Source organism: Ambystoma mexicanum, chromosome 6p (assembly GCF_040938575.1).
Source record: "Ambystoma mexicanum isolate Mex_15411 chromosome 6p, UKY_AmexF1_1, whole genome shotgun sequence".
NCBI classification, from domain to species: domain Eukaryota; kingdom Metazoa; phylum Chordata; class Amphibia; order Caudata; family Ambystomatidae; genus Ambystoma; species Ambystoma mexicanum.
This window is the reverse complement of record NC_090935.1, coordinates 421,440,688-421,467,668: the sequence shown is the minus strand read 5'-3', so window position 1 is coordinate 421,467,668 and position 26,981 is coordinate 421,440,688. Positions and strand designations below refer to the sequence as shown.

At 50.2% G+C, this 26,981-nt stretch overlaps 1 protein-coding gene across 1 annotated transcript in view; it reads right to left on the bottom strand.

The window, feature by feature from the left end:
- NNT (nicotinamide nucleotide transhydrogenase) overlaps positions 1–26,981 on the bottom strand; it is an 832,744-nt gene that overhangs the window by 335,655 nt on the left and 470,108 nt on the right. The window contains exon 15 of the mRNA XM_069627238.1: positions 12,221–12,454. Coding sequence (XP_069483339.1) covers positions 12,221–12,454 — 234 coding nt within the window. The remainder of the gene's footprint in view (positions 1–12,220; positions 12,455–26,981) is intronic.

Sequence of the window (26,981 nt, the reverse complement as noted above, 5' to 3'; positions counted from 1 at the left end):
GGTGAACACCCTGGGTGCAGACTTTAATCCGAACGGGAGGGCCTTGAACTGGTAGTGCCGTCCTTGGACCACAAACCTGAGGAACTTCCGGTGTCCTTTTAGAATGGGGATGTGGAAGTAGGCATCCTCCAAGTCCAACAACGACAGGAAATCGTCCTCCTCCAGCTGTCCCAGCACGTGCTGGGGGGGTGACCATCCGGAACTTCTGAGCCTTCATAACTTGTTCAGTCACCGCAGGTCCAGGATGGGACGCCAACCTCCTGTCTTCTTCTTTATGAGAAAGTATCTTGAGTAGACCCCAGAGCCCCGAAGTCTCTTTGGGACAAGCTCGATGGCACCTTTGAGCATCGCCCTTACCTCCAGCAGCAGCTGGGGTTCGTGGTTTTCCTTCCTGGCCATGGGTGGCACGAGAGGGCACTTCTTTCGAAACTCTAGGGCGTGCCCCTGGGCCAGGGTTTCCAGCACCCAACGGTCGGTGGAGACGGACTCCCACACGCTGACCAACTTCGCCAGCCGGCATCCCACCGGGGTGCTTCGGTGGGGGCCCGACGCCACAGTCGGTTCAGTCCTGTTTCGAGGCCGCCTTGCTGCCTCGACCTCCCTGGCCTCCAGCGACGAGGAACGGGCCGCTTGACGGTAGGTAGAGGAGCCACTGCCGGAACCTTTGGAGGCCCCTTGCTTGCCTTCGGTGTTCCGAAAGGACGGTCGTCGTTGCTGGAGAACTCCTAGGGCCCAAGCTGTCTCCGTGTCCGTTTTGATGGCTTGCAGGGAACCATCGACTGTCTTCCCAAACAGGTTGTTCCCGTCGAAGGGCATGTCCAACACTTTGGCTTGTACGTCCTGGCGGAAATCCGTCGCCTTAAGTCATCCGCGCGTCTGAGGCAAACACATTGACCAACTGGCAGGAAACCAGTGTCAGCAATGTCCGTCGCCACCGTTATGGCGTGGTCTGACGCCACCTCGCCTTCTTGCAAGATTTCCAGGGCTTCTGCCCTCTTGTCGTCCGGCAGGAAGTCAAACAAGGGAGCGACTTTATACCAAAGTTCCCTGTCGTAACGGGCAACGATAGTGAGGGCATTGGCCGCCTTAATCATTGTCGCCGCCGACGTGATGACTAGTCGTCCCATCGCGTCGAGCTGCTTTCCCTCGCCGTCTGGCGGTGAAGTAGATGTCGATGCCCACCCGCTTTCTTCCTGGCAGCCGCCGAGACGACTGAATCCGGGGTCGGCTGTGCTCCAAGGCATAGAGGGGCCGCGTTGGGGGCCCGGTACTTTTCGTATTGGTCCCTTTTTGCCGGCGTCGTGGACGGGTTCTTGAGGAGGGAGAGCCCATCGTCCCAGATATCATCCAGTAGAGGTACCGCGAGGACCGTCTTCCTCTTGGTCTGTCGACATTGATAGAGGAACCCCTCCTTTTCTTCGGGGCAGAGCTGGAAAAGCTTGGATGCCCTGGAGATCATCGCATGGAAGGATCCAATCTCATCGGGAGGGGACGACGGGAGGTCCACCCCGTTGTCGCCGCCGTCCTCCTTGCCCATCGTGGCCGTGCCATCCCCACGGACGGGGAGGAGGAGGAGGGTTGAGCAGGCCTCGAGGGCTGGAAGGGTGTAGGAGGATGTGTTCTCTTGGGTGGTCGACTTCATGATGGGCCTGCCCCTGGCTCCTCCGTCGGGCCTGGCTCCGGCTCCAACGTCGGGGGTAATGGCAATCTAGTCCTCATTTCAGAGCATAAGGATTGAATTGCCATCAAAATGGCCGCCGACGGGCGTGACGGTTGGTCTGGGGTCCTGTCAGCGCCGCCGTCGCTTTCGTCGTCTCCCTCGTCGGGATGCCTCTTGATGGGCTGGTGTTCCTCCATGCCCGCGTCATGGCCTTGGCTGGGTGAATCAAGGCCTTAGTCACCGACTGCGTGCTTGTGGCCTTCACCTTGAGGGAGGGCTCCCCGCCTCGCTCCCCATCAGCTGAAATCTTTGAGATCGACCGGGGCCTCTCCAGAAGCTTGGCCGGGTTCTCGGATTTCCTCTTACCCGAGCCAGAGCGTTGGCTCGTGGTCGATGGCGCCGGGGAGGATGCGCCCTGCCTGGCAGCCGAGGAGCCCGACCGTTCGCGCTCGCGGTGCTTAGCCTTCTGTTGGGCCCCCATCGTGCCCTCACAGGATTTAGAAGACCGCTCGGATTTCTTCTTTTTCTTCTAACCTGACGGGCTCTTTCCCTCCAGCCAGTTGGCGAGACGAAGATGGCGTTCCCTCATGGTCTGCTCCGACATGTTCCCGCAAAACGCACAGTCCTCCTCCACGTGCGTTTTGTCCTCGTGAAGACAGTAGAGGCATAAGGAATGCTCGTCTTCCTTGAACACCTTCTACAGCTGGCATCCAGGGCAGGCCCTGAACAGCTTCCCCGGGCGTCAAGCTCCCTTTCTCCTGGGCCATATCCGGGGTAGGCCTCAAACCTCTAGAATCCTCCAAAAGTGTCGATCGACAAATCTTCACCCTTGAGGGGCGTAGAAACTTCCAAAACGGGTCCCCGTTGATCGGATGTAAAGACGGTGGAGCTGGAGGCTCAATTTAACCGAAAAATGAGAAAATTCTCTGAAAAAGCGCGAAAACGCAGCAAAAGCTCGAGAGCTATAACACGAGGACTCCCAACACTTGAACGTGCGGTAAAAATCTGAGAATGGCTGCCAGAGGCGGGGCTTAGGGAGAGGGCAGTCATTGGCTGTGGGCAGTATGACCCAGAGATCAGTGATTGGTTACTACTAGGAAAGACAGATCAGAAACAAAACTGATACTGATTTTTTCTGTACCAAGGATTCCCAGCCTGACGACGGGGAATATTCACGAGCATGTGAATCGATGCCAGACCCCATGCTGGAGAACTAGTGATATTTAAATGCCATTACTGTCCTTGTGAATGAAGTCACCTCTGAGTATCTACTAACTTGTGCTGATCCTGAAAAGTATTTTTTAAAGTATATTTGATTGTTACATAAATTGCCCCTTTTAAAGAATGCTTATTTAAAAATTGATGTTAAATAAATATATATTTAGAACAGAAACTTTGAGTGTAAGTGTTACTTCTGAAAACAAATTTCATTGCTACAGCGCTGCTGCTCACAATTACCCCTCTTGATAAGCCTGGCTGCTCAGTCACACTACCAACTTGTGTAATAGAGACCTATACCAAAAGGTGGGTTACCCAATACCAAGCAGATAAGTGTTGTGTAGCCTCACACAGTGTGACTGCACCAATCCTTACCAAACAGCAGGGATACCAAAGGGTTCCCACCAAAAGCAAAACACACACCGACCTCCCCCGCCCAGAATGGTAGAAGGGCTAACAAAGAACAACCACTCTAGTAAGGGCAAAAAAAAAAAATAATAAAAAGGAGGCCCCCAAGTTGGTACTTGGGTGCCCCTATTGTGCACTACTGAGACTATGGACAGAAACTACACAATAGTTGGGTTAAGGGAGAATTCTCATAAATGTGCTAATTCCATTCACATTAGAGACACCCAGCAACTTTGCTGGATTTTGAGGACTTTATTTTTTTACCTGGAAAGAGCGTGAGCCTTTTTTCCCACTCATGTATTTTGATGTGCGTTTTACTCGTGTTCTTTGATTATGGATTTTCAGCTAACTTCATAGGCATCTTTTCATGTGTGTTACACAGCACCCTCAGTGCAGTAACATAGGGAAGCTTTTTGGGCTGTCCCTGGGTTTAAATACCTTCTCTGGGATAAACTACTGTTTCTCAGAGAATGCAAGGTTAAATTGACTTTACTAGTCTTTAAATTCCTAGACCCAGCACATCCTATCTTCCTACAGAGTGCTGGTGGGGTTACTTAGTATCCACTGTGTCTAGATACTCATGTAGCAGTCAAATGCTACCCTTTCCTCTCGAAATGGCTGGTGACAGTGGTTTTACAACGAACTACCATGATTTTTCCTGTCCGCAAACACTGGTAGCGTTAAATCGCAGGAGCCATGTTTTTCAAGATAAAAACAGGTCCCAGTCTTTTTTCACGGAAAGGTCCTTCTACAGTTTTGCTCTGCGCACCAAACCAGGTTTGGTTCCTTTGTTCATTCGCTTTTGGCGGGCTTCAGGAGTGAAGACCACCTCTGGCGCCCGAGTGTCTGGGGTGGGCAGGAAGGGAGGGAGGGAGGTGCCCGAAACGCCTTGTGCTTAGTCTCCTAGGAGACCTGAATGCACTCTGGCGTGATTGGCTGACTGTCCAGCAAGGACAGCCACTCTGCTCTGTGAGTGACAGCTAGGCTAGAATGAATGGGAGAGAACTGAATAAAAGGCGAGTCTCTTGGCTTGGAAGGCAGAGTCGACCACTGGAACGAAAGAACCGAAGACTAGCTTGAAGAGGACGGCTGCTGCAACTCCTGGACCATTGGTTTGCCCAGTGAAGCCCTGCTCCAGGTCCAAATCGCTAAGTTCATCTCGACAGAAAAGCCCTTCAAGGACGACTTCTCCCTTTGAGTTGGTGGGACCAATCAACTTGACACTAAACCACCTGGATACCATTCTCTGAGCTGCTTGTATTTTCCTCAGAGTGCTGCGGAAAACAGAATAACCAGGGAGAGGGACACCAGCTTGTGTGCTTGGCTACAGCTATCGGAATTGAAGATTTGCCAGTTACCAGCTTTTTTGACTAGTCCCAGGTCCAGGAGTCCCCCCAACGTCCTCTCTCTGGTCCCCACGACTGAGGCCCAGGAACAGGGAGATCTGCAGGAACTGCCAGGAACAGAGGTCACCAGCTGCATCTTTTTCTTCATTTGTAAAGGTACTGTAAACCCAGACTGTGTACTTACCTCTCACGGTTAAAGTGCTTAAAACTTTCCCAACTCACAGGCCTAATCAGCTTGTGACCAAACATGGGATTCGTCTGGCTACAAACTATTCCTAAGAAATGTTGCAGAGACTTCTCTGTCTATCTACCAGAACTGCTTTATCCTATCCAAGACTTTAGCCCATTGCCTTTGGCCTAGCCTATTGAATTGACTCTTCTGGTGAACTCAAAATATCTGCACTGCCTAAGAAATAACTATTCTTTCTATGTTCTGATAACATATGAACGTTATACGAACTGAACTACCTACATGCAAAGACTGTTACATCTGCGACCACCTAATACCAGTTGCTCACGCCAAGGAAAGACTAGACTATCTCTTCGATAGCCTAACCTCGCTTCTCAAGCTAGCTCCCATTTTCACTCACTATAGCTAGCAGCCCAGGCTCGCGTATGGTCCCGTTGAGCCTAAGTGCCATGACAAATCTATTCTCTACCGGCATGGAACATTAACACTCAATGAAAGCCTCTCCTGCCTACGCGCTGATCTTCGCATCCAGATGTTGCCACTATTCTGTTAGTGTTGATCTATTAGTATTAAGTCAATGCAGGTATTTTTGCTTATGCGTGGATTTTCGCATTTAGATGCTGCCACTGACCTGTTGCTACTGTCGACTACTTCGCACTAGGTTTAATGACTTTACAATTAATCCTCTGCATAAATTGTCAACCCATTAGGTGCTTTTTAGCCTTTGCATGTCAGTCACTGTTGGATTGTCGCTTCTAGGTATGTTATGTCACTCCTAGCCATTGTGTTGCCCACTCCTAGCCAAAGTTGACTGATAGCTGATCGCTGCCTTGCACTCACCCATCATGCCCAACATCACACCCCCACCGTATGCATTCATCCCCCCACACCCTTCCTTCCATCCTTCTTCACTAAACCCACAGATCACAAACCAAGCACACCCTCGACACGCCCCAGAGCTACTAACTCTAGAAATCAAATACTAGGCCTCCGCTCCAGATCCTCACCGCAAACCCAACCAGATAAAACTGCAAACAAACCAACCACAGAATACCACAAAAGGGCCACCACCAACAAAGCAGCACCAACCCACCTCCACTGCCACGCCCAGACTTACAATGCGCATTAATTAATGCCAGATCCCTCCCTGCCCATGCTACTGAAATTCATGACCTTCTAACTAACCTCGACCTTGACATTCTCGCAATCACCGAAACCTGGCTACACAATGCCGCCGGCCCGGCCATCTCCCTAGCCATCCCATCGGGATACTCCATCCTTAGACAGGACAGAACACTATCCACAGGAGGAGGGGTAGCCCTCAGTCAAAGATCACCTAGAAATAAGACAACTCTGCTCCAAATTAGGGGAGAACGTAGACTCGCTATCTGCCAAGATCGCACTTTCTCCCAATACCACCATCACCCTCAATCTAGTATACCGCCAACCAGGCCCAATACTGGACTTTCAGGACAACCTCTCACATCTACTAGGGGAAAACCTTAAAACTATCCTCTTAGGAGACCTTAACCTGGGACTCCACGACCAGAAAGATAGACCTTCCACCATACTAGCACAGGTTCTCCAGGAACTGGGCTTTGAACATAAAGTACTCCATCCTACACATAACAAAGGACGTACTCTTGACTGGATAGCTGACCACAACTGTGGCATCGACATCAGCTCCATCACACCTACCCCATGGTCCGACCACTTTCTCATTCACTTCTTCATCCCCATTCCTAACAACTCGGGTAGAAAACTCAAGCCAGCACCTCCAGCCCTGGCCAGAAGCGCCAAGAACATCACTAAAGAAAATATCCTACCTTACCTAGACACCCTCACTTCTAACCTCCCTGCCGCATCAGACCCAGCTGCGCTGGCGGATATCTACAAATCCACCATCAGCACTGCCATAGATACCATCGCCCCTCTACAAAAGAAAAAATCTAAAAATACCAAACACTCAAATACCTGGTTCTCAGCAGAACTAAAAGAATCACGAACCAAAAAACGCAAAGCCCTAAACCTATGGCAAAGCGCGCCCAACGCCCAACTACAAATCACTGGCCACCCAATACAAAAAAAGTATCATAGCAGCCAAATCCGCGTCCTACAATGAAAGAATCTCCAACGCCTCCTCTGAATCCAAAGAGCTTTTCGCCATCTTCAAGGAACTATCCACACCGGTTACCAAGTCGCAAGAGATTGTTAAGGACCAAGCTTGGTGCAACACCATACAGTCCGCCCTCAAACAAAATTGAACTCCTCCAAGCAAAAATCATAGACACCACAAAAATCTCACTCAGCACAACCTATCAGCATCCCACACGGAAACTGTGACTGAGAACACAAAGACTAAGCTCTTTACTCCTTTCAAATTTAGAGAAGTTTCAGTAAAAGAGGTAGTAGACATCGTCAACAGAATCAAACCTAACTGTAAAGGCGACGCCTGCCCCGCTAAACTAGTTAAAGACTGCGTAGAAACACTAGCACCATTTCTTAAAACCTTCATCAATGCGTCCTTCAACTCAAACTCAGTCCCAACCAGCCTAAAAGAAGCCTGGGTGCGCCCTCTTCTCAAAAAACCCACTCTAGATCCCGAAAACGCCAACAACTATAGACCCATCACAACCGTTCCCTTCCTTCTCAAGATCCTCGACAAAGTTGCTTATACACAAATACATGAATACCTGGAAGTAAACCGCATCCTAGGAAAAAGACAATCGGGATTCCGCCCGGGCCATGGGACCGAATCAGCTCTATTAGACCTCAAAATCCAATTAAATGACATCATGGACAAAGGCAAACCGGCACTCTTGCTCCTGCTAGACCTATCTGCCGCCTTTGACCTGGTCAATCACGATATTCTAGGCACGCAACTCAAAAATGAAGCCCACTTCTCGCCAGAAGCCATCTCTTGGGTCAAATCATTCCTCGAGGGACGACTTATGAAAGTCTTTTCAGACTCTGCAAGCGCTACCCCCACCACCATCCACTGCGGCGTCCCACAAGGGTCCTGCACTGCACCCACCCTATACAACCTCTTCACCCTCCCACTGTTCAATGACTTGGACCGTCGCCACATAGCATACACCAATTATGCCGACGACACGCAAGTCCTGCTCCCTCTCACAGGGGTCTATGAACAAGACGCAGCAGCACTAATCAAGATTTATTCAGCCATCCAAACCTGGATGGCAGCCAACGGCCTCTGCCTAAACAGGGACAAAACAGAAATCCTACTAGTTGGCACCAAAGAAACACTAAACAAACTCCCAGCGCAGTACAAATCCTTTAACATAGATAACTCTATCATCACAGTCTCCACTGCAGTAAAAACGCTAGGAGTATACCTTGACTCCACTCTCTCCATGACACGGCAAGTCAATGCCATAGCCTCCTCTGCCGCACTCACCACGTAGATAATCAACGCTGTTAAACCCTTCCTATCCACTAAAAACTGCCTAGCCGTAGCTAGAGCCACAATAGGTACCAAATTGGACTATTGCAATGCTCTCCTCCTGGGCACGTCTGCACAAAACCTAAAAAAAATGCAAGTCACACAAAACAATGCTCTAAGAGCAGCCCTAAGCATCCCTAAAAGGGAGCACATCACCCAAGCCAGGAAAGAAGCCCACTGGCTACCAATAAAAGAGCGGATACTATTTAAATCCATGGCCATCACCCACAGATGCCTCTCAGCCAAGGCTCCGCCCTACCTTTCAGAAAGAATCACCATTAAAACATCTACTAGACCCACAAGGTCACACATGACCAACCAGACCTACGTACCGACATTCAAAAGAAGTAAAGCCGGGGGGGCTAGCTTCCAACACTTACCACCCAAAAACTGGAACGCTCTCCCCACATCGCTCAGGAACGAAAACTCTTACCATGTCTTCCGCAGACTACTCAAAACCACGCTGTTTAACTAACTCCACCCCACCGTCCTAACTGTTTTTTCACAACTGTATATAAATAAGCACAACTGTATATAAACATGCATATATGTTCATCAATGTATCTATATCCATACCATGTTTGCCTGTAACAAGTAAGAATGCTTTCAGCGCCACGATGCCCATGGGCAGATGTGCGCTATACAAATCCAAATAAATAAAAAATAAATAAAAATATGCCTTTTTGCTCCTCCTTCAAAGTATTCTGAATGCCTCAGAAACTTAGTGTACAGTACTGAAGTATATTTGTGTGTGATATACAATTGCCTCCTTCGTATGAATGTTTTATAACTGACAGTTAAATTAATAAGTATTTAACAAAGAAAGCTTGTGTATAAGTTTATTTGAACATCTGTGATTGTAGACTTCTAACATTACAGCTCACATTCCCTCTTGAGATAAGCCTGGCTGCTCAGCTCTGCTACCAAAGACTGTAGAACAGACTTCTACTAAAGGTTGTTTTTTTTTACACCTGTAGTCATAGTTGTGTGTAGTGGTCCCAAAGGGTACTGCATACAAACTTTGCCTAAAAAGTTCTCACAACGGGCTCCCCAGCAACACTGCACAGACAGTGATGTGTGCTGCAAAAGTAAATTACAGATGTCAGACACTTGAAAGACAGTATGCCCAAGGGAAAAGTATATAAAAATAAAATACATTTTTTTTAAAAAAAGTACAAAAAAGGTACAAAAGGTCCCCGTAGACAAAGCAAAAGAATGAGTGGGGAAAAAGGTTCTCACTCACTCAGGAGACTGACTAAAAAAAATCCAGAAGTCCAGCTAAAAGTGCTGGGGGACACTCCGGTCGAAGAGATTTAGCACAGAAATGAAAAATCTACCCAACAATGCCCAGCAGACTATCTTCACAATACTGGCTCGCTGGGACTTGACACAGGCTATGGTACAGTTGTCACAAAGCAGGCTTCTGTCCGTTTATCTGTCCCCAAACTGAAAGGGGAGACCTCAAAGTGGGAAAGAGTCACTTGTAAGCCCAAAAGGATGCCCACTAAGTTCCAGCCAAAACCGTGCTTCAGGAGACAATGCAGAGCAGATTGGTCCAGGTGCCAGGGTATTGGGGAATTGCAGACCAGGGCGGTGACAGCTCTTAGAGGGACAGCTCAAAATGCAGGTCATCTCTAGACTGGTTAGGCCCACAAGTCCAAGGGAGTAAGTCGTCCAGTCTGGATCTTCCCGGTCTATCAGAAGACGAGATTGGAGCAGCAGCAGTTACCGAGCAGTCACTGGAGGTCGTGAGAGGTGGCTGCAGACATCGTATTTCCTCGGATTCTCCTTTCCATGGGTCGGTTCTCTCGTTCTGCTCCAGGACCTCACCTTTATGCAGGAACCCAACCAATCAGCAGTTATGCCACACTCAAAACTTTGAGGCGTGGCTGTCCCAGAGGGACAGCCAGCCTCCCAGTCAGTACTGAACTGAAGCAGACATACAGGAGGACAAAGATCTCCAGATTTTGTGTCCTCCCAGACACGCTGGCACCCTCAGACAGGCTTCCCAATGGGAGCCCGGCAAAGAGCAGAGTGAGCCGTACCTCCCCCACTTATGATGGCAGAAGAAGGCTTACGAAAATACAAGTCATCAAGAGTTGGTGAAAAAAGAATTGAGGAACCATTTTAGGTCAATGGTTACCCATGTGTCCTTTACCACAGCTGCATGTAAAAATCACGAAAAGTCAGTAGTATTCACTTCCACCAGCCAGTCAGATGAACTTGTCACTTTAACTAGAAAGTTAGAGAAGTGGAAAAAGGGAAACATTGCGTCCCCTCAACACTCCACATATATTACAGTGTACCGATTCCACAACAGCAGAAACAAAATTATCACAAGGAAAAGAAAAAGGAGCAGCTCAAAGAGCTCCCCGCAACACTGCACAGAAAGTGCTGTGTGCTGCGATGATAAATTCCATATGTCTTAAAAGGTGGAGAAAAGTATTACTCCAAAAACATACAACCAAAAGTGTTGAAAGTTACCCCCAAGGGTAGAAAAAAAGGCTTGGTAAGTGGGGCAATCACCCAGGAATACGAATAAAAAAATATAAGTCCATCAAAAATTGCTGGGGGGACTGAAGTGTGGCCAATATTGCACAAAAATGAAATTCTACCCAACAACTATATAGAGTGCAAGTGGCAAGGTTCAGAATATTGTTGAGTGGCCTACAGGAGATAAGTCCAAGAGCAAGCTCTAGCGGTAGTTGATGAGGCCGAGTATCGTAATGGAGAGGAGAGATTTATTAGAGTGGTTGGAGAGGACAGACCGGGTCATCATGACGATTCTACCAGCAGTAGTGATGGTAGGGGTGATGACAACATTTCAGCTCTCTGTCAAATAGGACAACAAGATTGCAGGCAGAACAGCAACGGGTGAGATCCGATGAGAAAAATAGGAGAAAGGGGCAGCATTTTGGACACGAATGTTTTGTGCATTTACTTGACTATTTTCTTTCAGAACCAAGGCTGACCAAATTTGAAATACAAAATAGCAAATATATTACCCAGGAAAAAGACCCTTGCTATCTATGGGTTTACAACAGCCAAGTGCAAGGTGGCAAGGATTATCCCTCAACACACCAGGGGTCACATACTTGTTAAAAACGGTTCTGGTCTTCCATCTTCAAGCTTGAAGATGAAACTCATTCAGACAATAAGCAAAGGTGACATGCCTTCAGCCCACACTTGCTTTTCAAAAGATGCACTCATGCAGATTTCAAAAGAAGTGTGAATAAAGCAATTTATATTAATGCAGTCATAACAAAAAGGTTTTCTTAAACGTTATTCTTGCTCAGAGTAAGTTTTTGTTAACCATGTCTGTCCTGGATCCACAATGTTTTCAACGATAAACGTTCATCAAGAGACTAAAAAGGTCCTTCATATGAAACACCTTGACATAATTCCATCTATAAACGCCAAGAATGTTTTCCAATCACATCCCTCAATGAAAGTCTCCCATGACATTACAGATTTCCGTGATTTTATTTTGTCAAGCTAACTCCATGCAACTTATGTAGGACTAACCCAGACTTGTGGTTGAATATACACACAAAAATAAGAAATAAAGAGCAGCGAACAGTGCTTAGGCCCTTCTCTGTAAACGTTGGATTCCCCACATGTGCTGACCACACCTCACATCAGCACTAGCTAGTATAGTCAATAGTATGGGATTCATAAACCAAATCCTATGGAGAACTGCAGGATGCAAACCCTTGTCTTAGACATTGCGTGACAGAGACTACACTCAATAGATCTGTACAATTGAGGATTTTCAGTTAAAACCTTTCACCCACACACAGGATTTACATTCATTTAATGTGTACTTTATGGCACAACGGTTTGATGCAGACCTCTATCAGGATACCTGCAGTTGTGTGGTGGTCCGAAGTAAAATTAAAGAAAAAAGATTTAAGCATATATTTCACCATACCCACCTTGCAGCTTTCCGTAAGCGATGAGTGAGCCACTGAAAGTTACACCACCAATGTAGGTACCCAGGTAGGCCACAATTTTAGTGAGATTGGCTGCTGGATCTGTAGCAAAATGAGGGTACTCAATCATATACTCCGCTACGCAGGTGAGCACAGCTGCCAAACCAACCAAACTGTGGAAAGCAGCCACAAGCTGCGGCAGATCGGAAATCTGAATACGCTTGGCAATGGTGAGCCCTGTAAAGTAAAACAGATTACTTTTTTCCATAGGAAACACATTTTAGGACCAAAAGGCAGAATATATTGCACACATTAACAAATACATATTACTCCAAAAGAGAATTTATTTTGGGCGAGGTTTTAATGTTACCATAGACTCTGCTTTGGCAACATACTCAGCAGTTGTTGGATATTAGCATGTGTTATGGGGTTTGACAAAGGTCACTGACAGTACTCCGGAAAGCCCACCAAGGGTGAAATAGTGTTATACCTTTTAGGATCAGCATGAACCACCCAAGGGATTGTGTTCGGTAAGAATTAGTGCAGTCCAACTGGTGTGGGACTAAACATCTCTTGGTATTAGGAAACCCACCTTTTAATAAGCCTGTACTTATATTAAAAGGTGGTTATAGTTGGGTACATAATGAGGAGGGTTATAGTTGGGTACAAAGAACTCAGAGCATACCTTGGTTCAAGAAAACACGTACACACTTTGAAATTAAAAAGACATAAGTTCAGGTAAGTACTATAAATCAACATATATACAGTATATCACTTGCAGTACTCTTTCAATGGTAAACAGATGCTCTTAGGTAATCACTTCAGAGTAGTTTTTTACAGTAACTAATTACAAAAGTAAACCAACCTGAAACATGTATGCAACTCTTCCGAACTCTTAGTAACTTTTTATAACTTCAACCAAATCCAGTCTTAACAGTGTAACCCAGTCTAGTACGAGAATCTCAAAGTTCAGATGGGCCACTAGTGGCTGGAGGTTGGCCATGAAAAGCGCAAAGCAGCAACACAGTGTTGAGAATCCTGGGGTCCAACAGGGATCCACTAGAGTCACAGGTAAGTAAATGGAACAAGTTACTTACCTGTAACTGTTGTTCTCCAGCATGGGTCTGGCATGGATTCACATGCTCATGAATATTCCCCGTCAGGCTGGGAATCCTCGGTAAAGAAAAAAATAAGTATCAGTTTCCTTTCTGATCTGTCTTTCGTAGTAGTAACCAATCACTGATCTCTGCGTCATACTGACCACAGCCAATGACTGCCCTCTACCTAAGCCCCGCCTCTGGCAGCCATCTTCAGATTTGGTAGCACGTGAAGTGGCAGTATGACCAAGTGAAGAGCCGCAGAGGGGTAGGCGGGAGGGTTCGCATGTGAATCCATGCCAGACCCATGCTGGAGAACAACAGTTACAGGTAAGTAACTTGTTCCTTCTCCAGCATGGGGTCTGGCATGGATTCACATGCTCATGAATAAAGAATACATAGCAGTACACACATGCACAATCACGGGAGGTGGCAAAGGCTCAACATTAAGCATTACATCAAACTCAACATTAAGCAATTCTTACCTCCTCACCAGGCTCACCTTAGGCAAACAGGTTGCGCAGCACTGCTTGGCCGACCCTGGACTCCTCCCTGGAATCCCGATCGACGCAGTAGAATTTCGTGAAGGTGTGCGTCGACCTCCACGTAGCAGCCCTGCAGATGTCAGGCAAGGGTACACCAGATAGGAACGCCATGGTAGCTGCGATCGCTCTGGTGGAATGGGCTCTCGGACCGCCAGGCAGCGGTCGGTTTGCCAACCGATGACAGTACATGATACAGCCGGAGAGCCATCTGGAAATAGAGGCCTTCGAGAGAGCCTTTCCCTGATTGACAGGTCCAAAGTTCACAAAAAGTTGTGACGTCTTCCGAAAACACTTTGTGCGGTCCACGTAGAACTTCAGCGCTCTAGCCACATCCAGCGAGTGCAAAGTCCTTTCGGCCGGCGACGAAGGCGACGGGAAGAAAACCGGCAACACCAAGGGTTCGTTGAGGTGGAAGTCCGACGGCACCTTGGGCATGAAGGAGGGGTGCGTCCTGAGCACTACCCTCGTGTCGTGAAAAGTCAAGTACGGGGGCTTGCAGGAAAGGGCCTGGATCTCTCCCACTCGTCGTGCGGAGGTGATGGCCACAAGAAACGCTGTTTTCCATGACAAGAATTTCAACAAAGCAAAGTGCAGAGGCTCGAACGGAGGTCCCATGAGCTTGGTCAGCACCACGTTGAGCTCCCACGCTGGGGCCGGAGCCTTCACCGGCGGGAACGATCTGAACAGTCCCTTCATGAATTCTTTCACCAGACGATGAGACCACAAAGACATCCGCCCCGTGGTTCTGGTGTATCGGGAAATCGCAGCAAGATGAATCTTGATGGACGCGTGCGCCAGCCCAGCCTTGGCCAGCGTCAGAAGGTACGGCAGTACCTGGGGAGCCGTAATCCGTAGAGGGTTAATCTTCTGTGCTTGGCACCAGACAGAGAACCTCTTCCATTTGTGTCCATAGCATTTAAGAGTTGAGGACGCCCTGGCCTTTGCAAGAACCTCTCTGCAGTCAGCCGGTATGTCGTAGCCTCCAAACTAACGCTGCAGGAGCCAGGCCTGCAAGTTCAGCGACTTCGGGTCGTGATGGAGGATGGCGCCTCCTTCCCTGGAGAGAAGATTCGCGTCCACTGGCAGCTTGATTGACGGGGACGCTGACAAGTCCAGGAGGTCCGGGAACCATATCTGCCTCGGCCACGCAAGTGCGACGAGGATCATCCTGCACCGTGACCTCTTGAGCTGGTTGATGAGCCGGATCAGCAATGGCAATGGAGGGAACGCGTATAGAAACAGGCCCTCCCAGGGGAACGAGAAAGCATCACCCATGCTCCTCGGCTGGGGAAACCTGCTGGCGAACCTCCGGCACTTGGAGTTCGTCGCGGCAAACAGATCGATCTGCGGAGTGCCCCACCGTCGGAAGAGGCGGTCCACTAGATCCTGCCGTAGTTCCCACTCGTGGCACGAGCGCAGCTCTCTGCTGAGCGAGTCGGCGATGGTGTTTTTTATCCCTGCCAGATGAAACGGCACCAGAAACATCCCTTGGGCGACGGCCCAATGCCACAGATCCTGCGCCTCCTTGGACAGGGCTGGGGATCTGGTACCGCCCTGCTTCTTGATGTAGAACATGGTGGTGGTGTTGTCGGTGAAGATCCTCACCACCTTGCCCTTGAGGGACGGAAGGAAGGACCCGAGGGCCCAAAACACTGCACGCAGCTCCAGGACGTTGATATGGAGGGACTTCTCCGTCGGAAGCCAAAGGCCTCTCGCGTGCAGATTTTCGGTGTGCGCTCCCCACCCTTCCAGGGAGGCATCCGTGGTCACTGTCGCCTGGTGGCCGGGGGTCTGGAAGTCCATGCCCGCCGTCAGATGCGCGCGGGTGCCCCACCACCGGATCGCTCGTCGGAAACTCTTGTCGAGTGTGATCCTCTCCTCGAAGCTGCCCGTCGTCTGGATCCAACGCGCGTCCAGGAATTCCTGCAACGGGCACATCCGGAGCCTACACAGGCGGATGAGATAAATGCAAGAAGACATCATTCCGAGGAGGGACTTGATGGACCTCACCCTGGCAGCGTCCGTAACCAGCATCCGCTGCACCTTGCCCAAGATGGCCCTCGTCCTTTCCTCCGACGGAGAGTCCAGAAGTGACACTGTGTCGAGCTTCGCTCCCAGAAACAGTGCGTCTTGCGCGGGCACCAGGTGGGACTTGGCGTAGTTTATGGAGAATCCCAGGTCCGTGAGTAGTTGGACGGTCCTTGCCGTGTGCTCCACGGCGAGCTCCTTCGTCTTTGCTCGGATGAGCCAGTCGTCCAGGTAGGGGTAGACATGGATCCCCTCTCGGCACAGCTGCGCCACCACCGGTGCAAGGCACTTGGTGAACACCCTGGGTGCCGACCTCAAACCGAAAGGAAGGGCCTTGAACTGGTAGCGACGCCCTTGGACCACGAACCTGAGAAACTTTTGGTGTCCCTTTAGGATGGGAATATGGAAGTAGGCATCCTCCAGTTGACCCAGGACGTGTTGGAGGGTGACCATCCGGAACCTCTGTGCCTTGATGAATTTGTTCAGTCGTCGTAGGTCCAGGATTCTTCTTCACGAGGAAGTATCTTAAGTAAACTCCGGAGCCCCGAAGCCTCTTTGGGACGAGCTCGATGGCGCCCTTCGTGAGCATCGCCTTTACCTCCAAGAGAAGTTGAGGGACGTGATGTTCTTTCCTGGCCACAGGGGGGACGCGCGGGCACCTCTTTAGAAACTTTGTGACCCTGAGCTAGGGCGTCCAGCACCCAACGGTCGGTGGAGATCGACTCCCACACGCTGACGAAGCTCGCCAGCCGGCCTCCCACCGGGGTGCTTCGGTGGGGGCCCGACCCCACGGCCGGTTCAGTCCTGCTTCAACGAGGCTTTGCTGCCTTGTCCTCCTTGGCGACGACGGCGGGGTCAGCCTGACTTGCCTCGTCCCCTGTAAGCTTCCTGTGACGACGAACGGGCCGCTTGACGGTAGGTGGAAAATCCACCGCTGGAACCTTTGGAGGCACCCGGTTTGCCTCCGCCGCTCGGAAAGGGCGGCCGCCGTTGCTGGAGAACCCCAAGAGCCCGGGCCGTCTCCATGTCCGCCTTGATGGTTTGAAGGGAATCGTCCACTGTTTTCCCAAATAGGTTGTTTCCGTCGAACGGCATGTCCAAGACTCTGGTCTGCATGTCCTGACGGAAGTCAGTAGCCTTGAGCCATCCACGCCGCCTAAGGCACACGCCGTTGCCCAACTGGCAAAATCCAGTGTCAGCGATGTCCGTCGCAATCGTAATGGCGTGGTCCGACGCCACCTCTCCTTCTTGCAAGATCTCTAGGGCTTCCGCCCTCTTGTCTGGTAGGAAGTGCAGCAGGGGGGCCAGTTTGTACCACAACTCCCTGTCGTAGCGGGCTACGATAGCCAAGGCGTTGGCCGCCTTAATCGTCGTCACTGCCGACGAGATGACTCTGCATCCCATCGTGTCTAATTTCTTTCCCTCGCCGTCCGGCGGGGAGGTCGACGTAGAGGCCGCGCCCCCCCCGCGCTTTCTTCCTTGCCGCCGCGGAGACGACCGAGTCCGGGGTCGGCTGTGCCCGAAGACACAAGGGGGCTGCGTCCGGGACCCGGTACTTCTCGTACCGATCCCTTCTAGCCGGCGTCGTGGATGGGTTCGTGAGGCGGGTGAGGCCTTCATCCCAAATATCGTCCAGTAGAGGTACAGCGAGGACCGTCTTCCTCTTGGCCTCACGCCGTTGATAAAGGAAACCTTCCTTCTCTTCCGCGCAGAGCTGGAAAAGCTCGGATGCCCTGGCGATCATGAAGTGAAACGATCCAATCTCGTCGGGCGGTGAAGCCCGGGTGGGAGGTGACGACGGGAGATCCTCGTCGTAAACCTCGTCGTCTGTACCCGTTGCGGCCATATCAGTCCCCGTATCATCCCCACGTGTCGTGGATGGGGAGGAGAGCTGAACAGGGCGCGATGGCTGAAAAGGAGGTGGAGGATGAATCCTTCTCTTAGGGGGAGGGCTCCCAGAAGGGCCTGGCTCCGGGTCCCCCGTCGGCAGCGGTTCCTCCGTTGGTGGTAACGGCAGTCTCGTCCTTATCTCCGAGCAGAAGGACTGAATAGCCAACAAAATGGCCGCCGAGTTGTCTTGCGGCACTGGTTGAGGGGAGTCCGACGGGCGGTCAGGAGCCCCGTCGGCACCCTCGACGTTCTCGTCGTCTCCTATGTCGGGGTCCCTCCCGACGGGCTGGTCTTCTTCCACGCCAACGCCGTGGCTTAAGACTTCGATCAGCTCCTCCTCAGAGGTTGAGGCTGAATCCACGACAACCTCCTGCCCCCCCCTTTTTCTTCTCCGTCGGAGGTTTCACAGGGGTCCTGTCGATGGGCATGAAAGAGGACTCCCTCCCTGGTGGCAGGGAGACTCTGGGCCCCGAGGTCGCCACCACTGGTGTAGCCTCCACAGGCTGAGCCAGGGCCGCTGCGACTGTCTCGATAGAGGCCTGGGCCGGGTGGATTAAGGCTTTCACCACCTTAGGTGCGCTCACCGCCTTCTCCTTGGGGGGAGGGTCACCGCCTCGCTCCCCCTCCGATGGGGCCTTCGAGCTCGACCGGGGTCTCTCCAGGAGCTTCGCCGGGTGCTCGGCCTTCCTCTTACCCGAGCCAGAGCGTTGGCTCGTGGTTGATGGCGCCAGGGAGGATGCGCCCTGCCTGGCGCCCATAGAGCCCGACCGTTCGGCCCTCCCGGTGCCAGCGGACTCGCAGTGCTTGGCCTTCTGTTGGACCCCCGTCGCCGGGGCGCCCTCAAAAGGTCTTAGAAGACCGCTCGGACTTCTTCTTCTCGCCTGACGGGCTCTTTCCTTCCAGCCAGTTGGCGAGACGTTGATGGCGGTCCTTCATGGTCCGCTCCGACACATTGCCGCAAAACGCACAGTCCTTCTCCACGTGTGTCTTGTCCTCATGTAGGCAGTAAAGGCAAAGGGAGTGTTCGTCCTCAAAGACATTCTGAAGCTGGCATCCAGGGCAGACCCTGAACAGCTTTACGGGCGTCGAGCTTCCCTTCTCCTGGGCCATGTCCGAGATGGGCCTGAGAAACTTCTGGAGTCCTCCAAAAGCGTGGCTCGACGAAATCTTCACCCTTGAGGGGCGTAGACGAATCCGACACGGGTCCCCGTTAATCAGATGAAGAGACGGTGGAGCTTGAGGCTCTTTTGACCGAAAGGATCCCAACACTTGAACGTGCGGTAAAAATCTGAAGATTGCTGCCAGAGGCGGGGCTTAGGTAGAGGGCAGTCATTGGCTGTGGTCAGTATGACGCAGAGATCAGTGATTGGTTACTACTACGAAAGACAGATCAGAAACGAAACTGATACTGATACTGATTTTTTCTTTACCGAGGATTCCCAGCCTGACGACAGGGAATATTCATGAGCATGTGAATCCATGCCAGACCCCATGCTGGAGAAGTAACTCTTTACTGCCCGTCCCTTGTATGCAACCGAATAATGGAGGGCTTGCTTACCGTAATATTCTTTCTATGGATTCTTCTCCTGCCAATTCCTCATCCGATATATATTCCCTCCAGCTTTGCCGCTATGGAAAATGTTCATCAGGGGGCATAGTGGACCTCGGCCCGGACGTTGATCGTCAAACCGTCTTGCTCTGCGTCTGGTCGTCGGATCCAGATGGGACATCACGCGTCATAAATACACATCACTGTGCCCCAACCTCAGTACCCCCCTACCCTTTATATCGACCCCCCCACCCACCCGAGCACCACACGTTGCATAGGAAAAGGACAAAACAGGATAAAGAGCCCTTAAAAAAGAAGTAGCTATGGACCTGCGAAAGAGGAACAATTGTACAAACACTACAAGTAGCGTTAGAAAAATTACTGTTTTAGAAATTGAGGTAGGAAGATAGAAAATGGACACAGAGGGCCATAGCCAAGTCAATGTGAAGAACAAGTTACTTACAAACTGGTAACGTTCTTTCGATTGGATGTTCCTCCAACAAATTCCTCATCTATGATGTATTCCATCCAGCTTCAGCTGCTTCAGAATTTTTTTTCCGGCAGAGGGCGCCGTGCGTCGATGTCGAGTCGATGGTCCCTCGAAGGCCTCCGTGTGTACAAGTAGCATGCGCGGCGCCAGTTGGCCTCAGTTCTGTTTTCCCCCTTTCATTATCGATTTTCCACTGTGCAGACTGTGCGGTAGACAGGTATTTTGCCTTGCGAGAGTTGGAGTGGCAACAGCGTGGGAAAAATCTACAGAGGGGTAGGTTGGGAGGGCGATGAGGAATACGTTGGAGGAACATCCAATCGAAAGAATGTTACCAGTTGGTAAGTAACTTGTTCTTCTAGTGGATTGTGTCCTCCAACGTATTGCTCATCTTTGATAGACTCCCAAAGCAGTAAGGATAATTCTTATGGAGGAGGGATTAGGTTTTTTTTTTATATTTTCAGATGGCTGAGTATGGGACTGCTCTACCAAAATTTAGCTCCTTAGATTGGGAAGCCTCTAGGTTGTAGAATTTTGAAAAAGTACGAAGCGATGACCAAGTCGCTGCTTCACAAATGGACCCTATAGGAACACCTCTTTGCAGGGCTATGGACAAAGCGATGCCCCTGGTGGAATAAGCCCTTAAACCTTCTGGTGGGTCTTTTCCCGCCAGTCTGTAGCATTCCGAAATGCAAAGCACAATCCAGCGTGATATTGTCTGTTTTGTTACTGATTGACCCAATCTTTTTCCTGTGTAGCCAATAAATAGTTGGTTGTCCAATCTAAGCCTAGAAAGCCTAGAGATATAAACGCTTAAAGCTCTTTTTGGATCAAACCTGTGCAATCTTTCCTCCTCCTTACTAGGATGGGGTGGAGGATAGAATGCATATAACACATTTTTTTGATTTAAGTGAAACTCAGATACCACTTTTGGTAAAAATGTGGGTTTAACCTTCAACACAACTCTGTCGTTATGGAACACAGTATAGTGTGGCCTAGATGACAGTGCCTGCAATTCGCTCACTCTTCTTGCAGATGTTAAAGCAACTAGGAAAGCAGTTATCCATGTTAGTAACCTTAATGGACACGTGGGCAAAGGCTCAAAAGGAGCACACATTAAGAATTTTAGGACCAAATTGAGATCCCAAATCGGTACTTGAAATGGGTGAGGAGGAAACACATTAGTGAGTCCTTTTAAGAATTGTGCTATCAAAGGTATTTTGAAGTAGGAGCATTCTTCCGACGAGCGCTTGAAGATGGAAAGCGCCGCAATATAACCTTTAATGGTTCCAACATTCAGACCTCTATGTGCTAGGGTCAGAAGAAAAGACAGTACTTCCGGAATAGAACATAGAAAAGGATTGACATTCTTTTCTCTGCAACAGTTGCAAAACTTTTTCCAACGGCAACGGTACAGAGACTTTGTTGCTGGTCTTCTTGCCGAAAGCAACACCTCCATAATGTCATCTGGAAGGTTCCAATCCCTGTATCTCAGCCTTTCAGAAACCAAGCATGAAGGTTGAGCGTTTTGACCTCGGGATGGAGAACCTGACCCTCCATTTGAGAAAGAAGGTTCTCTATCTGAGGAAGACGTACTGGAGGACAGATGGACATGCCTAGAAGGTCTGGGTACCACGTTCTCCTGGCCCAATCCGGGACAATTACGATCATGCGGCTCCCGAACCGTCTGTCTCCTGATGACCTGAGGAATGATGGGAATCGGAGGGAACGCATACAATAGTGGGAAATTCCACTCCACCACGAACGCGTCCCCCAGTGTATACCTTTCGCACTTTCGGTTGATACTGGTCGCAAATTGGTCTACGTGAGGGGTTCCCCAAAGAGCGAAGATCTCTATAATGACTTCCTGAGCCAGTTCCCAATCAAGGGACACTGTGCTCTGCCTGCTCAGAGCATCTGCCGTCATATTCTCTTCCCCGGCTAGGTGAATTGCCGTTAAAGAGATTCCTTCTTGAATTGCCCAATACCAGAGTTGCATTGCCTCTCTGCGCAGAGGTAGTGACCCTACACCACCTCTTCTGTTTAAATAATGCATGGCCACTGTGTTGTCCGTCATTATCAGGACATTCTTCCCTCTGACAGATGGCAGGAAAGCCTTCAGCGCTAGTCTGGTTGCGCTCAGCTCCAGAAGGTTGATGTGTAGTTTGGACTCCGATGGACACCAACGACCGCCGATTGTCAGATCGTTGGCATGAGCTCCCCACCCCTTGAGTAAGGCGTCCGCCACTACTGTAATCTCTGGCCATGGTTGCCAAAAGGGTTCTCCTTTCAGAATATTCTCTGAACAAGTCCACCATAGAAGATCCTGACGAACCTTGTTCGGAACCTGACGATCCGTCATTCGACCTGAGAACTCTGACCATTGAGTCTTTAGAGCCCATTGAGGGATCTCATTCTCAGGCGTGCCTCTGGCACCAGAAAGATGCAGGATGCCATGAGGCCGAGCAACCTTAAGAAGTCGTAAGCCTGAAGATTTTAGGCGTTTTGGAATTTGGAAACCATCTGAAGAATGTCTTGAGCCCTCGACCTGGCAGGCAAGCTTTTTCCCATGGATGTGTCTAACACAGCTCCTATATATTGGAGCCGTTGAGGTGTCATTTGTGACTTCTTGAAATTGAGGAAGAAGCCCAGACTGTGGAGGAAAAGGCAGGTGACTTTCAGGTGATCCAGTGCCTGTTCGGCAGATCGTGCTCTGATCAACCAATCGTCCAGATAGGGGTAGACATGAATCCCCCCTCTCCTGAGGTGTGCTACCACTACTACCATCAATTTGGTGAAGACCCTCAGGCGGAGGTCAACCTGAATGGAAGGACTCGAAACTGATAATGTGAGTCGCCAACCACAAACCTCTGGTATTTTCTGTGCTTGAGATGAATCGGCACATGAAAATAAGCATCCTGGAGGTCCAATGACACCAACCAGTCCTGAAGCTAAAGGGCCTGAAGGATCTGAGAAAGTGACGATCTTGAACTTGTCCTTACTGAGGAACTTGTTCAAGTTTCTTAAGTCCAGGATGGGTCTCAGTCCTCCATCCTTTTTGGGGATCAAAAAATATGGGGGAGTACCATCCCATCTTCCTCTCCGCTGCAGGTACCGGTTATATAGCACCTTCCTCCAGCAGGCTTAGAACTTCCTGCTGTAGGAGCGGGTCCTAAAACTTCAAAGGGTGTCTCCCTGGTGGATTGCTTTGAGGTTGCGTTAGAAAAGGAAGACAGTAACCTTGGGCTATTATTTCTAGAGCCCAAACATCTGAAGTAATGGCTCGCCATTCTTGCAGATCCTGTGACAGCCTGCCTCCTACAGGTGTTTTGTGATGCAAGTCCTCAAAGTGGTTTTGTGGCGGTTGATGCAGCCGCTGATGGCAAAGAGGGTGTAGCTGGAGCTGGCTTTGCCCGTTTTGCTCGTCCACCGCGAATGGCCTTTCTTTGGCCCCTTTGACTGGCCATTCCTCTCGTTCTTCCATATGAGGAGTAGTAACGATAGGATCGTCCCCTCCAAGATTGATTTGTCGCACAAAAGGGCTGGGGTTGCCTGATAGCAGCTCCCAACGACTTGGCAGCTGCCTTTGAGGAATGCAACCTCTCAAGGCTCTCGTCAGCCTTGCTGCCAAAAAGGTGAGACCCGTCAAAGGACATGTTCAGAAGACAGTTCTGTACATCTGGTGCAAAGCCCGACTTTGGCAAAGACTTTACCTTTTACTACAAGAACTGCTCTTTCCTATTCAAGACACTAGCCCATTGACATTGGCCTAGGCCTATTGAACTGAATCGAGTCCTCTAGTGAACTGAAACTATTTGCACTGCCTAAGAAAGAATTTGTGATCTATTCTATTAACTTGTACCTTTGTCCTCCTATTTAAAGTGACTGAAATACTATTTTGCTCCTATTTAAGGGGAGTCTAATTTACTCAGAAACGTATTGGTTTGGTATTGAAGTATATTTGTGTATGATATTAAGTTGCCTCCTTCTAGTGAATGTTTTCTAAATGACTAATAAATAAGTGTTTTACCAAGAAACCTTGAGTGCAAGTGTCTACTTGAATTACTGTGATTTTAAGACTTCTGTGTAACATCCATTTACTACTCACATTCCCTCTTGAGATAAGCCTGGCTGCTCAGCTCACTACCAAAAACTGTAGTACAGACTTGTAACAAAGGTTGGTTTTGCTTACACCTGTAGTCTTAATTGTATGTGGTGGTCCCAGAAGGTACTGCATGCAATTCTGCCCAACAGACCCATGCAGGAGAACAACAGTTTACAGGTAAGTAACTTGTTCCTTCTCCAGCATGGGGTCTGGCATGGATTCACATGCTCATGAATAAAGAATACATAGCAGTGTACACATGCACAACCACGGGAGGTGACAAGACTCAACATTAAACATCTCTTACCTCCTCACCAGGCTCACCTTCAAGCGAACAGGTTGTGCAGCACTCCCTGGCCGACTCTGGACTCCCTCCTGGAATCAGTCGACGCAGTAGAACATCGTGAAGGTGTGCGTCGACCTCCACGTAGCATCCCTGCAGATGTCAAGCAGGGGTACACCAGACAGGAACACCGTAGTTATAGCAATCGCTCAGGTCCAATGGGCTCTCGGACGGCCAGGCAACGGTCGGTTTGCCAACCAGTGACAGTGGGTAATGCAGCTGGAGAGTCACTTGAAAATGGAAGCCTTAGTGCCTTCCCATGGTTCACAGGGCCAAAGTTCACAAAAAGAAGTGACATCTTCCGTAAACTCTTCGCGCGGTCCACATAGAACTTCAGCGCTCTAGCTACATCCAGTGAGTGCAAAGTCCTCTCAGTCGGCGACAAAGGCGTCGGGGAGAATACAGGCAACACCAAGGGCTTGCTTAGATTAAAGTCTGGCGGCACCTTGGGCATGAAGGAGGGGTGTATCCGCAGCACTACCCTTGTCTCGTGGAATGTCAAATAAGGTGGTTTACAAGAGCGGGCTTGGATCTATCCCACTCGCCGTGCAGAGGCGATGGCCACGAGAAAAGTTGTATTTCATGACAAAAATTTCAGAAGCGCTGAATGCATAGGCTCGAATGGAGGACCCATGAGCCTATTAAGCACCACATGGAGTTCCCATGTCGGGGTTGGAGCCATCACCGGCAGGAAGGAATGAAATAGTCCCTTGACCCATCATTGCGACCACAGAGCTGATCGTCCAGGAGATCTGGTGTAACGGAAGATAGCCGCCAGATGAACCTTAATGGGAGCATGGGCCAGTCCAGCCTTGGCCAACAGCAAATACGGTAGTACCCGAGGAGCCGTGACTTGTAGAGGCTCAATCTTCTGTGCACGGCACCAAACGGCGAACCTTTTCCATTTATGTCCGTAGCATATAAGGGTAGACGATGCTCTGGCCTTGGCAAGCACCTCCTTGCAGTCCATTGGGAGATTTAAGCCCCCAAATTCTAACACTGCAGGAGCCAGGCCTGCAGGTTCAGCGATCCTGGGTCGTTGCGCCTCCTTCACTGGCGAAATCTGCGACTACCGGAAGTCTGAATGGAGGAGCCGGTTACAAATCGAGAAGGTCTGGGTACCATATCTGTCTCGAGCACGCCGGTGCGACGAGGGTCATCCTGCACCAGGACCGTCTTAGTTGATTGACTAGTCGAAGAAGCAACGGCAACAGAGGGAACGCATACAGAAACAGGCCGTCCCAGGGGAATGAGAATGCGTCCCCCATGGTCCCCAGCTGGGAAAACCTGCTGGCAAATATCTGGCACTTGGTGCTAGTCGCTGTCGCAAATAGATCGATCTGGGGATTGCCCCATCTGCACAACAGGTGATCCACTTGGTCCTGCCGAAGCTCGCACTCATGGCAAGAGCGCAACTCCCTGCTGAGGGAGTCAGCAACAGCGTTCTTCACTCCTGCCAGATGAAAAGGGATGAGGAACATCCCCTGGGCGACGGCCCAGTGCCACACTCCCTACGCTTCCATGGACGGCGCCGGGGACCTGGTGCTCCCCTGCTTCTTGATGTAGAACATGGTGGTGGTGTTGTTGTCCATGAAGACCCGCACCACCTTGCCCTTGAGGGACAGAAGGAAAGACTGGAGGGCCCAAAACGCTGCCCGCAGCTCCAACACGTTGATGTGCAACGCCTTCTCCTCTCATTGTAACTGTCCAATGGTAAGGTGGGTTCTGGAAATCCGCACCGCCGGACAGAGGGGCGCGAACTCCCCACCACCATATCGCTCAACAGAAACTCTTGTTGAGTGTGATCTTGTCCTCGAAGCTTCACGACACTTTTATCCAACGGGCGTCAAGGGATTCCTGTGGTGGAAGCATCCGCAGCCTGCACAATCAAATGAGATATATGCATGATGACATCATGCCGAGCAGAGACTTGATGGACCTACCCTTGCGATCTTCAGGGCCAACAGATGTTGTACCTTGCCCAAGGTGACCGCAATCTTCTCCTCCGGAGACGCCAGGCACAACACTGTTGACTCGGGCTCCCAGAAATAGCGCGTCCTGCGATGGAATCAAGCAGGACTTTGCATAGTTTATGGAGAACCCCCTGATCCGTCAGGAGCCGGGCTTTCCTCGCCTGTGGTCGACGGCGGTGTCCTTTGAGCTTGGCCGGATGAGCCAGTCATCCAGATAAGGGTAGACTCAGCTGTGCCACCAACAGTGCCAGGCACTTGGTGAAAACCCTTGGCGCCAACTGGTAATGTTGCCCTTGAACAACAAAGCAAAGAAATTTGCGTTGTCCCTTGTAGATGGGGATGTGAAAGTAAGCATCCTCCAGGTCTTTCTCCCTGGCTATTCAGTTTCGTTCTAGCTGCCCCATAACGTGCTGAAGAGTCACCATCCGGACCTTTTGGGACCCGATGATGTTCAGACAACGGAGGTCTAGGATGGGCCTACATCTACCGGTTTTCTTTTTGACAAGGAAGTAACGAGAGTACACTCCGGAGCCCTGTCGCCTTTTTGGGACGAGCTCAATCGCACCCTTTCTTAGCATGGCCCACACCTCCAGCAGCAGCTGGAGGATGTGGTTTTCCTGCCCAGCCACTGGTGGTATTCGCAGACACTTTTGTTGAAATTCCAGGGTGTGTCCATGGGCGAGAGTGTCCAGCACCCAAGCGTCGGTGGAGATGGTCTTCCACATGCTGAAGTTCAGCAGCCTGCCT